Source organism: Anomaloglossus baeobatrachus, chromosome 3 (genome assembly GCF_048569485.1).
Source record: "Anomaloglossus baeobatrachus isolate aAnoBae1 chromosome 3, aAnoBae1.hap1, whole genome shotgun sequence".
Classification (NCBI taxonomy): domain Eukaryota; kingdom Metazoa; phylum Chordata; class Amphibia; order Anura; family Aromobatidae; genus Anomaloglossus; species Anomaloglossus baeobatrachus.
In genome coordinates, this window is record NC_134355.1 from 411,201,050 (window position 1) to 411,215,840 (window position 14,791).

At 40.8% G+C, this 14,791-nt stretch overlaps 1 protein-coding gene across 1 annotated transcript in view; it reads left to right on the forward strand.

The window, feature by feature from the left end:
* Window positions 1-14,791, forward strand: part of LOC142296554 (glutathione S-transferase 3-like) — a 99,379-nt gene that overhangs the window by 79,083 nt on the left and 5,505 nt on the right. The window contains exon 6 of the mRNA XM_075340310.1: window positions 11,970-12,101. Within this exon, the coding sequence (XP_075196425.1) occupies window positions 11,970-12,101 (132 nt within the window). The remainder of the gene's footprint in view (window positions 1-11,969; window positions 12,102-14,791) is intronic.

Sequence of the window (14,791 nt, forward strand, 5' to 3'; positions counted from 1 at the left end):
ATGTGTTGGTAGACGTGGTTTTCCTGAAGATATCAGTTTCAAGGAAACCTTCAGCTGTAATTCTAACATCAATGTCCAAAAAACTCAACCTGGAACCACATTGCAACGTGAGCTTGATATTGAGTGGATGATCATTTAACCTCAACATCATATCATCCAATTGTTTTTGGGACCCTTCCCAGATGAACCATATATCATCAATATACCGTATCCAATGATGGATACGGTCAACTGGATCAACTGGGTTACTCAAAGATCTCCCTCTCCCAAGCCCCAAGGAACAAATTTGCATATGAGGGCGCACAAGACGCCCCCATTGCAGTCCCCTGGAGCTGGAGGTAGACCTGGTCTTTGAACAAAAAACAATTGTGTCTTAGAATGAAATCCAATAATATCAAGAGCAGTTCAACTAGTCGTGGTTCGATATTGCTATTCCTCATAAACCACATCACAGCCCTTAAACCATCCTCGTGCCTGATGGAAGTGTAAAGGCTTTCCACGTCGGCAGTAACCATCATCATTTCGCCTTGTAACTGTAAGTTATCAAAATGGCTCAATGCCGAGGTGGTGTCCCATATATATGATGGTAGGGTCTGGACTAAAGGTTTGAAATAGAAATCTATTACCTGACAGACCACCTCACAGAGACCACCATTACCCGACAAAATAGGCCTCCCAGGGGGGGTCGGTCTCACACTTACGGATCTTGGGCAATAGATAAAGGGTGGGCAATCTGGGTTTCTTACACAACATGGCTTCAAAAAGTTTTTTTGAAATAATATTTTCCTCATAGACTCTCTCAAGAATCACCAATAAATCCTGTTGGAACTTGGATAATAGATTCTAACTCAGTCTTTTATAACACTTGCCATCAGACAATTGTTTGAAAGCCTGTTTCTCATAAAGCTTGTTGCTCCAGATCACCAGATTGCCCCCCTTATCCGCCGGTTTGAAAAGAACATCAGACCACGACTTCATTTCATTTAGAGCTACTCTCTCTTGGTCATTTAAGTTGGATGATTTGTTCATTCCAAGCTTCTCAATGTCCTGAGAAACTAATTTTACAAAAATATCAACCGCAGGACAAGTATTTAGATTGGGAAAAGTAGAGGATTTACAATAAAGGTGTGTAGGATACTTACTACTGTTATCATCATCTTCCTCATTGGCCAGACTCTCAAGAATTTTTAATGCTTCAATTTCCTTCTCAGTCTCAAATGGAGAAGTATCCAATTCAGATGTCCCTTTTTCAAAATGCCGTTTCAATATTCGTTTTCGGGCAAACAGATGTACGTCCTTTATTATTGTGAATTTATCTATATCACAAGTGGGGGAAAAAAGTTAGTCCCTTCTGCAAAATACTTTCCTGTAGAGATGATAGAGAATGGTCAGACAGGTTAATTACCTTGGGATGATCATCCCTCTTTTTCTTGCCAAAATTATCCATCCTAGTTTGTATACTCCTCTTCACTCCCTGTCGGGTACGGAATGAATGTGAATTCATGTGTTCATTGTCTTGAAGGGAACTACTACTGCTCGCCTCAGAGGACATGGAAGAAAGAGAACTTGTGCGTGGTATCCTAGGATTTTGGTTAGACTTTTTATATTGCCATCGGTATATTCTCCCAGTTTCGTAATCTTTAAGGTCCCTTTGATATTTTTTCAATTTTAAAGAGCTGACATCCTGTTCCAATTTATTTAAACTTTTATCCAATTCTTTATCAACCTCTTCCAATTGTTCACTAGTAAGATTTTTTTCAAGTTCCTTATAAATACTTAATAATTGTTGATCCACCTCTTCAATCAATTTATTCTGTTTTTCATTAATGATCTCAATAAACGATAATGAACATTGAGTCGCCACCTCTTCCCACCTCTTAATAAGAACGTCATCATCAAGGTCAAAGGATGGATAAATTTGCACCCTTAAACATCTAGGGATAATTTTCTGTAATAAATAATTATCTAGAGAGGTTTTAGTCCACCATAAACGGGTCTTCTTAAAAATAAGATTAGAGTAGGATTTTTTGGTTTCTAAAACGTCATTTCGGACTTCCTTAAAAATACCTGAGGCACCATTATTAAAAATAGTACTCGCTTTTGATTGCCAGATTTTCTCCCTGGCTTTTAAATCCATTGTGGAATAAAAAGGATTTTTGAATCTGTTGAAAAAACAGGAATATTTAATAACCACAGAATACCTTTTTAAATAAATTTTTAAATGCCCGAGTAGATTTGGAGCGGTGTTTTGGATCATTGTCTTGCTGAAATATCCATCCCCTGCGTAAGTTCAACTTCGTCACTGATTCTTGCACATTATTCTCAAGAATCTGCTGATACTGAGTTGAATCCCTGCGACCCTCAACTTTAACAAGATTCCTGGTGGCGGCATTGGCCACACAGCCCCAAAGCATGATGGAACCTCCACCAAAATTTACTGTGGGTAGCAAGTGCTTTTCTTGGAATACCGTGTTTTTTTGCCTCCATGCATAATGCCTTTTTGTATGACCAAACAACTCAATCTTTGTTTCATCAGTCCACAGGATCTTCTTCCAAAATGTAACTGGCTTGTCCAAATGAGCTTTTGCATACCTCAGGCGACTGTTTGTGGCGTGCTTGCAGAAACTGATTCTTTCACATCACTCTCCCATACAGCTTCTCCTTGTGCAACGTGCGCTGTATTGTTGACCGATGCACATTGCCACCATCTGCAGCAAGATGAAGCTGCAGGTCTTTGGAGGTGGTCTGTGGATTGTCCTTGACCGTTCTCACCATTCTTCTTCTCTGCCATTCTGATATTTTCTTGGCCTGCCACTTCTGGGCGTAACAAGAACTGTATTAAATACAACAGAATACAGGACTTGATAACCATATTAAGGAGTCACTATGACCGAAGTCACCATACCAATTATGAAAAGAAACTGACTCAGTCAATGATTCATAACCATTATTAATAAAGGCAAATACCAAATAGTTTTGCAAAAAGTACAAAAATATTTATTTTATTTTATTTGTGACCACAACACAAAAGGACATACACAGAAACGTGATTTAAAATCAACACAGCAGAGCAGTGTGATGCAGATGGAGACTCATTTATATATAATGTAAATACATAAAATGTATAATATAAATACAGGTGAACTCTCTACACGGGTAAATATGTACTCTAGAGGAATCCAATGGTTAATTTTCAGTAAAAAAATGCAAGAAAACCTGCAGCAATAAAGGGTTATTTATAGTATCATGATTAACGAGTGTCCATCACCAGACATGTAGACAATCATATAATGATATAAATTTAAGGTAGATACCCAATTGCATATGATGCCACAATAAGTCAGATAATATACAAGAGTATATATCACGATATAAAGAATAACCTACTGGATCGAGCGTGCCACATGAGAAATAAAGCACAAACAGCTGTTATAATGCAACAATTAATCAAAAGAGGTATAGAATTAAGTGCAAATACTAAAATGCCTTACACTTGTGGCAAAAAACAACAATACCATTGGTATTAAGAAGGTGTGAGGCTGCTATAATAGCAGAGCAGCAGCCCAGAGTACCGCTGCTGTGGCAAAAAGCAGCAATGCCATTAGCACCGAAAAGGTATATGGCTGCTATAGTAGCAGAGCAATAGACCAAAGTACTGCTGCAATTGCCAACCGGTAACCTGTGATAATTGTGAGAGAGACTCCTGAAGTAATACCAACCAAAGTGGCGTCCCCATCAGAACACACCGACTCCACCTCGACGCGCGTTTCACAACAGCTTCGTCGGGAGGTGTAGGGGCTGTGTGTCTGGACCCTTAAGAACCCCCAGTGTAGCGCTCACCAGCCTATCGCGGCGCGCGCCGGATCACCGATGCCCGTCCCACACCGCACGTCGGAGTCCAGGGAATCATGATGCACGCCGCAAATCATGAAAGCCATGTGGACGCCAGGTGCAGCGGGGAGAGGCATACGGGAGCCGGCACACGCACAGGCAGGAAGCCGAGATCACCATATCAATGTCAGGCAGGGTGAGGGCAAACAACATACATAGAATTATATCATCCGGACCCAGAGTATAAAACAATTGATATCCAATCAGGGGAACAGCATATTATAACAATAAATGCTAGACAATACATCGAAGTAAAAAGTTCTTGATGATCTTTAATTCCAGACATATTGCCATATATAGTTGTTTCAGTCGCAGCCACTATATATAAATGAGTCTCCATCTGCATCACACCGCTCTGCTGTGTTGATTTTAAATCACGTTTCTGTGTATGTCCTTTTGTGTTGTGGTCACAAATAAAATAAAATAAATATTTTTGTACTTTTTGCAAAACTATTTGGTATTTGCCTTTATTAATAATGGTTATGAATCATTAACTGAGTCAGTTTCTTTTCGTAACAAGAACTGTACCTGTGTTCTTCTATTTCCTTACTATGTTCCTCACAGTGGAAACTGACAGTTTAATTCTCTGAGACAACTTTTTGTATCCTTCCCCTGCACAACTATGTCGAATAATCTTTGTTTTCAGATCATTTGAGAGTTGTTTTGAGGAGCCCATGATGCCACTCTTCATAGGAGATTCAAATAGGAGAACAACTTGCAAGTGGCCACCTTAAATACCTTTTCTCATGATTGGATACACCTGCCTATGAAGTTCAAAGCTCAATGAGCTTACAAAACCAATTTAGTGCTTTAGTAAGTCAGTAAAAAGTAGTTAGGAGTGTTCAAATCAAGAAATGATAAGGGTGTCCATACTTTTGCACTGGTCAAATTTTGTTTAAATGCGGATTGCACATTTTCTGTTAGTACAATAAACCGCATTTCAGTCCAGAAATATTACTCAGTCCATCAGTTATTAGATATATTAAACTGAAATAGCTGTTGCAAAAACCCAAATTGTTATAAAGAAAAAAGGTTAACATTAATAGGGGTGCCCAAACGTTTTCATATGACTGTATGTAGTAGGTGTAATAATAAGAATATTAGCTAATACCTCCAATGAGAAATGTAGTATAGTTTTCCTGTTACACTATGTCTCTTACCTCATGTGCAGGCATAGCAGTAGCTTAGGTATCCATGGTTACAACCACTAGTACCTATTTGCATGGCCGTAAACTTGGATACCTAGGCTATTGTAATGAGGTAAGTGAGGTAAGTGATATAGCTTTTCAGAAGAATTAAACTACATTTCTAATTGGAGGTATTTGCTAATATTCTTATTACACCTACTACAGAATTTTGGAGATGGGAAAACCCCTTTAAATATCATAACTTTCAATATACGGTTTAGAAGGTTGTTGCCGATTAAATTTCTTTTCCACTGATTCTATTAGAAAAGCCAAATTAAACTTTAATCTGCAGAGACAGGGTTAATCAGCATTTTAGTGTAATTTTTAGCAGTGCCCAGACACCATACGGAAAGGGCACCTGGCAGGAGAAAAGGGACTTTATTCCTTCCATGAGCTGATGGCTTTTAGTCATAGAGGCGTGCCGGCGTGGCTACAGTCACTGGTCACATCATTACGAGTAGCAGCTATTAGCACGCCCTGGCACGTTGACTGACAGCTGGCTCTACTGATGCGCTGTAGAGCTGACTGTCAGTCAACGTGCCAGGGTGTGTTTACAGCCGCTGCTCATAGTGCTGTGATATCATATTCCTGGTATAAGACTCACTTGCATTTAATAATCTTTTATAAACCCCCCTCCTCCAGACAGTAATCCTGGAATTAACTGCATAATATATCTCATAATAAGCCCCTCAGCAACCTTCCCCTCCCCCACCTACCCAGACATTAACCCCTTAACGACCATGATCTGATCGGGAGAAATAAATAAGCGATCAGACTGCGGATCGTTATAGCCCCCTAGAAGGACTAGTAAAATTAAAAAAAAAAAAAAGTTTTACAAAAGTTTTGAAAAGTTAAAAAAAATAAAAAACCTAAAAATTCTAATCACCCCCCCCCCATTTGCCGCATTGAAAATTAAAGGGTTAAAAAATAAAATATATACACACATTTGGTATCGCCGCCGCACAGCAAAAGAGAAAGAGAGCGTATCTGCTGTTTACAGCCTTGTAGCTGTGATCAGCAGATACTGCAGAGCAATCGGAATGCTGATCGCAATAGCCCCCTAGGGGGACTAGGAAAAAAATAAAAAAAAAAAAAGTTAAAAAAAAAGTTTTAAAAAATTAAAAAAACAACAAAAAAACCCTAAAAGTTCAAATCACCCCCCATTCGCCCCATTGAAAATTAAACGAAAAATGGAGGTAAGCCAGCACTGCTTATGAGTGGCATGCAACAATGAGAAAGTAAAAAGTGTAATATTCACAAATTCATTCCTACTGTAACAATTCAATGAGATTTTTGGCAAATAATTGATCACTCATAAGCAGTGCTGGCTCCCCTCCATTTCTCATTGAAAATTAAAGGGTTAAAAAATAAAATATATACACACATTTGGTATCGCCGCATTCAGAAACGCCCGATCTATCAAAATATAAAATCAATGAATCTGATCAGTAAACAACGTAGTGGCAAAAAAATTCCAAACGCCAAAATTACGTTTTTGGTTGCCACAAGTTTTGTGCAAAATGCAATAACAGGTGATCAAAACATAGCAAGATATGGAGGAACCTCAAGACCCACCTCTTCCACCAAGCCTACAACCTACAATAGCCCTCCGTCCAGTAGACCACTGCGCAACCAGCTTTGTCCTCACCTATTGTGCCATCACCCATTCCCTGTAGACTGTGAGCCCTCGCGGGCAGGATCCTCTCTCCTCCTATACCAGTCTGTTTTGTACTGTTAATGATTGTTGTACGTATACCCTCTTTCACTTGTAAAGCGCCATGGAATAAATGGCGCTATAATAATAATAATAATAATAGCATCTGCGCAAAAATGATACGGTTAAAAACATCGGTTTGAGACGCAAAAAATAAGCCATCACTGAGCCATAGATCCTAAAAAATGAGAATGCTATGGGTCGCAGAAAATGGCGCAAAACGTACACCACTTTTTTTCGGACAAACTTTTGATTTTTTTAAACTCCTTAGATAAAAGTGAACCTATTCATGTTTGGTGTCTACAAACTCGCACCAACCTGAGGCATCACAGTGACCCATCAATTTTACCATGTAGTGAACACTGTGAATAAAATATCTCAAAAACAATAGCGCAATCACATTTTTTTGCAATTTTTCCACATTTGGAATTTTTTTGCCGTTTTACAGTACACTATATGGTAAAACTCATGGTTTCATTTAAAAGTACAACTCGTTCCACAAAAAACGAGCCCTTACATGACTACATTGACTGAAAAATAAAAAAAAGTTATGTCTCTCGGAAGAATGGCGAAAAAAAAAACGGAAAGCGCAAAATTGGCTGGTTGTGAAGGGGTTAACCATGTCATGATCTGTGCTGCATATAATAAGCACTCACTAATATGAAACTGTTACATGTAGTGCACCTAATTCCAGGATTACTGTACTGGGAGGATGGAGGGCAGCAGGGGGCTTATTATTACATATAGTGCAGATTACACCAGCCTACATGTAATAATCTCATAACAAACCCACCCCACCCCAACAGTAATCTTGACATTCGCTACTACATAAAATATACTATATAAGATATAATAAACCTTCCACAGAGGTTGCGTGTACCCTGCATGCGGCCACGATTCAGCAGTCTGGAGTTGAGTAGTGACTGCAGACTTTTGTCTAACGACTGGACAATTCATTTAAAGGGAACCTGTCAGGTGCAATATGCACCCAGAACCACGATCAGTTCTGGGTGCATATTGCTAATCCCTGCCTAACGGTCCCTGTATCAAGTAGCATAGATAAAGAGATTATTAGAAAAAGTATTTCTAAAGATCCTTTATAATATGCAAATGAGGCCAGCGACTAGTTGCAAGGGCGTTTCTTCCGTTGGTTAGTCGCCCTCTTAGCATGTAAGCACGTCCCTGAGGGAGTGCTAACATGTTAATGAATGCGCAGCGTCAGAGGCATGTTCACTCTCATCTCTGCTGCGACCGCTTGTTTTCGACTCAGTGCACACAATCAGAACGTCCCCGACACTTCCGGTCATGCGCACTACACCAGTTTGAAACTGTGACGCGTGTACACTCGGCTTCATAATACGTATGACTGGAAGTCCGGGACTTCTGATCATGCGCACTGAGCCGAAATCCAGCGTCTGGCACGGTGGCAGCAGAGAGCTGTGAGATCGACTATGCCTTTGACACTGCGCATTCATTAGCATGTTAGCAAGCCCCAGGGGCGTACTTACATGCTAAGGGGGCTGACTAGCGAAGGGAACTAACGTCCTTGCGAGTAGTCGTGGCCTCATTAGCATATGATAAACAAATCTTTAAAAATACCTTTTCTAAAGATCTCTATCTATGCTACTAGATGTTGGGACGGCTAGGCAGGGATTAGCAATATGCACACAGAATTTCTCATAGTTCTGGGTGTATATTGCACCTGACCTGACAGGTTCAGTTTCAGATCATAATTATTCTAGTAATTTATTAACAATATTTACTAAATTTGAAGATTTATTCTGTTCTGAACAGAATGCTATTGTAATGCTAAACCAAATGGATGAGGATTGTAATCTAGAAGAATTGGTGGGGGATCATGATTATCACCCAGTAAAATCTTGTTTACCTTCATTTGACATGTTTCAGAACTCAATAGAAAATGATCTTTTGGCTATTCACTGTGATGTCTCCACCAATGAAAATAAAAAACTATATAATTTAATACAAAAAATCCTAATAATGTAATTCATGAACTAAAAAATAACAACAATATGGTTAGACATAAGTCAAACAAGGCGGAAAGTAGTGTATTGTTGGATACCTCTTTATACAAAAACTACCGTAGTATATGACATTTTGGACAATAATACGATCTACTGAAGATGTTTTTATTATTATTATTATTATTATTTTATTATTATTATAGTGCCATTTATTCCATGGCACTTTACATGTGAAAAGGGGTATGCATAGTATGGACAAGTACAATAATCATAAACAATAAAGTACAAGGCACAGGAGGATAGAGGTCCCTGCCTGCGAGGGCTCACAGTCTACAAGGGATGGGTGAGGATACAGTAGGTGAAGGTAGAGATGGCCATGCGGTGCTATAGCGGAATGAGGGTTACGGTGGGTTGTAGGCTTGTCGGAAGAGGTGGGTCTTCAAGTTCCAATTCACCTGGTGTCTTTTCAAAAACTTTATACAATATTTTAGATGAAGGTTTGAAAATGGGAATTTGAAATAAAAGACATACAACTACACACATTTCTTATAGCCTTCCTTAAACACAAAAACTTATTTCCCCCACCCGTCTGTCCTATTATTTCTGGCACTGGGTCACAACAATTTTATTGTTGCAGACGGAGGGAGCTTCAATGGGTCATGCTTTTCTCCATTGCTTGCAATTTTGTTTGTAGGATGGTGGGAGTAACTGTTTATTTTTTCTATAGACAATCCCCTTGCAAAGGATTTAATTTGGTACAGTCGTTACGTGGACGATATACTAATTGTGTGTTCCTATAACATGGCAACTGTGCCAAGATTTTGCCAACAAGAGGCAAAAAAAAGGCAACATCAAAAAGGCAATAAAAATTCATGTACAAACAGACATCAAAAAATGCAGTGAAGAAATGCAAATAACTAATTTTAATTTACCTAAAGGGTGCTTTACACGTTGCGCCATCGCTAGCTGTCGCTATTGATGTTGTGCGCGATAGCACCCGCCCCCGTCGTATGTGCGACATTTGGTGATCGCTGTCGTAGCGAACATTATCGCTACGGCAGCGTCACATGCACATACCTTTTCAGCGACGTCGCTGTGACCGCCGAACAATCCCTCCTTTAAGGGGGAGGTGCGTTCGGCGTCATAGTGACGTCACTGCAGCGTCACTAAGCGGTCACCCAATAGCAGAGGAGGGGCGGAGATGAGCGGCCAGAATATCCCGCCCACCTCCTTCCTTCCTCATTGCCGGCGGCCGCAGTGACGGTGATGTTCCTTGTTCCTGCGGTGTCACACATAGTGATGTGTGCTGCCACAGGAACGATGAACATCGTACCTGCAGCAGCAACGATATTTGGCATTAGAACGACGTGTCAACGATCAACGATATGGTGAGTGTTTTTGATCATTAACGGTCATTCCTGCGTTTCACACGCTGCGATGTCACTAACGACGCCAGATGTGCGTCACAAACACCGTGACCCCGACGATGTATCGTTAGTGATGTTGCAGCGTGTAAAGCACCCTTAACACCGTATGTGCAGACATACAACAGAAAATCAAAAGCTCGTTGTGGGAACATAAAGGCGGCGTTACACGCTACGATATATCGTGCGATCGCATGAGTGATCGCACCCGCCCCCATCATTTGTGCATCACGGGCAATTCGTTGCCCGTGGCGCACAAAATCGTTAACCCCCGTCACACGTACTTACCTCCCTAACGACGTCGCTGTGGGCAGCGAACATCCTCTTCCTGAAGGGAAGCGACATCACACAGCGGCCCCCCAATAGAAGCGGAGGGGCGGAGATGAGCGGCCGGAACATCCCGCCCACCTCCTTCCTTCCTCATTGCTGGCGGGAAGCAGGTAAGCTATGTTCGTCGTTCCCGGGGTGTCACATGTAGCGATGTGTGCTACCTCAGGAAGGACGAACAACCGGCGCGCAAAAGGAGGAACAACATTATGAAAATGAACGACGTGTCAACGAGCAATGATAAGGTGAGTATTTTTGCTCGTTAACAGTCGTTTGGAGGTGTCACACGGTACGACATCTCTAACGATGCTGGATGTGCACCACGAATTCCGTGACCCCCCCGACATATCGTAGCGTGTAACGCCGCCTTAACACTTGCATGTCGACTTACATTAGTCAGTGATGCACACATGGATAAAACACTGACCAATTATATCTTCATCTTGCAAATCCTTCGACAAACATAACCATTAAATAATATAAACATTTAGTACATTGTTACATCATTGGCAGTCATCTGCAAGTTCGCATGTATTTTAGGATGCAAACTATGGCACTACAGCCACAGCTTAAGGGAATGCAGCGAGTAGTATCCAGTCATCAGGACGGCACTTGTCACAAGCTGTCAGTACCTTACCTGACGTGTTAGGCCAAACATAAGCATAAAGAAAAGTATAATAGTTTCCTTCTAAAATGTTGTTCTTTGAACGCTGCCCTCTCTTGTTACTTTAGGATATTTCATCAGTGTGGGATCTGAATACACTTTGCTGCAATGATATTTAGGATAACTCCACACACTGGAAAAAAAACTTATTCCAGATTTTCATTTGTGGTAAATGTGGATTAATGTCTTCTCTTTGACTTTCAGCCCTTCTGCATTGAAAGTGGTAAAATGTGCAGCAGATCCACTTTGTGTAAATTTAGGCCCCTTTCACATTGCGCTTTTACTTACGTTCAGTGGTCCCGTCGGGGCATCCGTCCGAACCGCCCCTCCCCCACCCTGCAAAACATGTTTTGGACGCATGCACCGACAGGGCCATTGACTATAATGGAGCAGACTCCATTAGCGTGTGCTCTGTCTTGCACCATTTTTGCAACAGTCGACTACTTTCCCGTGACCGCCTGCAAAAAACGTAAATGTGCAAAAATGGTGCAAAACAGAGCACACACTAATGGAGTCTGCTCCATTAGAGTCAATGGCCCTGTCAGCGCATGCGTCCTAAACACGCTTTGTGGGGTGGGGGAGGGGCGGTCGGACGGATGCCCCGATGGGACCACTGAACGTAAGTAAAAAAGCAATCTGAAAGTAGCCTTATCCTTTTTATTTATTTTTTCTGCAACTTTGAGCAGTTTTTATTAGCTTGCATTGTGATATTTACTGTTATCTATTCTGCTTAGATAATCTGTGACTCCTATAGCTGAATCAGTCTATATGTTGCAGGTCTTAAGAGATCATGGAGGGAACTACCTAGTTGGAAATCGATTTACCTGGGCTGATCTACATCTGCTGGAGGCTATCATAACGGTGGAAGAAAAGTGTGCTGATATTCTGATTAATTTTCCTCTCCTTAAGGTGAGTTTATCTGGGTTGTAGATATAATGAAAAGTGTTTGCTTATAATTAAGTATGTGGAAGTTTGTACTTGCACAACCCCTTCTCAATAACCATGTTTCCCCCTTTGACAAAATAACACCAATACTCACCTCCAGAGCCGTCACCATTCTAGCATTGTCGGCACTGCCCCTCCTGGGGCTCGCATGGCGTAATGTCATGCAAGCCCCGGGAGAGGCAGTACCAACATTACTGGAATGGAGCTATAAAGAAGGAAGAGTCTTATTTCAGAAGGAAGTCAGTTAATTCTAACCGCTGCCAGTAATAGCTCAATACAGAGGCTACAGAAGAAAAATAATGCAAAATGTTTAATCAACGGCAATCTATCACTAGTTTTTTGCGCCGTAATCTGGGATCAGTATGATGTAGGAGCAGAGAGTCTGATTCCAGCCATGTGTCACTTACTGGAACTCTTCATGCAGTCTTGATAGAATTCCTGTTTTCTCTGTTTTAGGTGTATCAGTGGTAAGAAAGCTGAGCTGTGTATAACACCACCCACAGCACTGAATGGCAGCTTCCTGTGTAGACTATGCATTATAATCAATAGTGGCCAATCAATAGTGGGGGCGGTGTTTCACAAATTAGCTGGACTGGTTTGCACATGACACCTAGTCTGGCAAAGATACTCTCCTGATGACAACACACTTATTATATTGAAACTACAATACTCAGCTTAATAAGATACACATCACTGGATTTAGGCTCTCTTCATTGAAATGCTGCTGCTCTCTTATTAAATAGCAACAACCTGCTGACAAATTCCCTTTAAAACAAAAATAAATGCATTTAAAAGGGACTTAGCCACAGATTTTTGTTTACATGTGCTTGGACTGCTGCCAAATCCATTGGCATGGCCCAGTGCAATTCCAGACAGATTTGCATATGGCTTCTAGACTAAATTTCTCAAAACTGGCACATCCCGGTCTCTACAGAAACAGTGTTATTTTTAGCAAAGGACAAGCCTGTCCACAGCCAAGCCATTATTTCAACACGGAGTGGGAACCTGTCAATACATTTTTAAGTAAAAGAAATGTTCCCAAAGGTATCTATATCCTTCAGCTGTATTTTTATATGGCATTGGGGTATAAGTAAAACATCAAAGAATTTATCATGAGGGGAATTTTGGAAATAAAGTTTTCTTTAGGCTGTGTTGTTTAACCCCTTCACGACCGGCCGATTTTTCGCTTTCCGTTTTTTTTTTCGCCATTCTTTTTCTGAGAGACGTAACTTTTTTATTTTTCAGTCAATATGGTCATGTGAGGGCTCATTTTTTGCGGAACGAGCTGTACTTTTAAATGAAACCATCAGTTTTACCATATAGTGTACTAGAAAACGCCAAAAAAATTCCAAATGCTGAAAAATTGCAAAAAAAGTGCGATAGCACTATGGTTTTTGAGATATTTTATTCACTGTGTTCACTATATGGTAAAACTGATGTGTGGGTGTGATGCCTCAGGTCAGTGCGAGTTCGTAGACACCAAACATGTATAGGTTTACTTTTATATAAGGGGTTAAAAAGAATCGGAAGTTTGTCCGAAAAAAGTGGCGCACGTTTTACGCCATATTCCGTGACCTGTAGCATTCTCATTTTTTTAGATCTATGGCTCAATGACGGCTTATTTTTTGCGTCTCGAGCTGACGTTTTTAACGGTACCATTTTTGCGCAGATGCTACGTTTTGATCGCCTCTTATTGCATTTTGCGCAAAAGTTGTGGCGACAAAAAAACATCGTTTTGGCGTTTGGAATTTTTTTGCCGCTACGCCGTATACTGATCAGATTAATTGATTTTATATTTTGATAGATCGGGCGTTTCTGAACCCGGCGATACCAAATGTGTGTATATTTTTTATCCCTTTAATTTTCAATGGGGCGAATGGGGGGTGATTTGAACTATTAGGTTTTTTTGTTTTTTTTTAATTTTTTAAAACTTTTTTTTTAACTTTTTTTTTTTTAATTTACTAGTCCCCCTAGGCGGCTATTGCGATCAGCATTCCGATCGCTCTGCAGTATCTGCTGATCACAGCTACAAGGCTGTAAACAGCAGATACGCTCTCTTTCTCTTTTGCTGTGCTGCTGGCACAGCGAAAGTGAAAGCAAGTCAGGTGTAGTACAGGAGTCACATGACCCTGTGCTACCATGACAACTATTGGGAGTCACGTGATCGCGTCACGTGACTTCCGGTATCGGGCGGTAAGGAAATGTTTACCGCGATCGCGCTTATAATGGCGCTGTCACATATTGACAGCGCCATATAAGGGGTTAAAAGGCACGAGCAGATAACGATTCTGCTCGTGCCTAGCAGGCACACATCTCAGCTGTGAAAATCAGCTGAGATGTGTGCCGATCGCAGCATCATGCTGCCGGCAGACCGCGGGCAGTAACATTATGACCGCAAGGATGTAATTTTACGGCCCGCGGTCGTTAAGGGGTTAAAGAGTCTCACAATTATTATAAAATTTGGCGTATTTTAAATGTGCCATCCAAGATTTTTTAATTTTTTTTCTAATGCGCTTAAAAACTTACAGGCAAGTAGTTGCTAACTGTTCTTCCCGACACTGATCTCTGCCAGCTCAGAACAATCTCAGACCCCTCTTGCCTGCGATTCTGCAGCTTTTGGTAACGTCATGTCCACAGAGCAGCTGACTCTATTC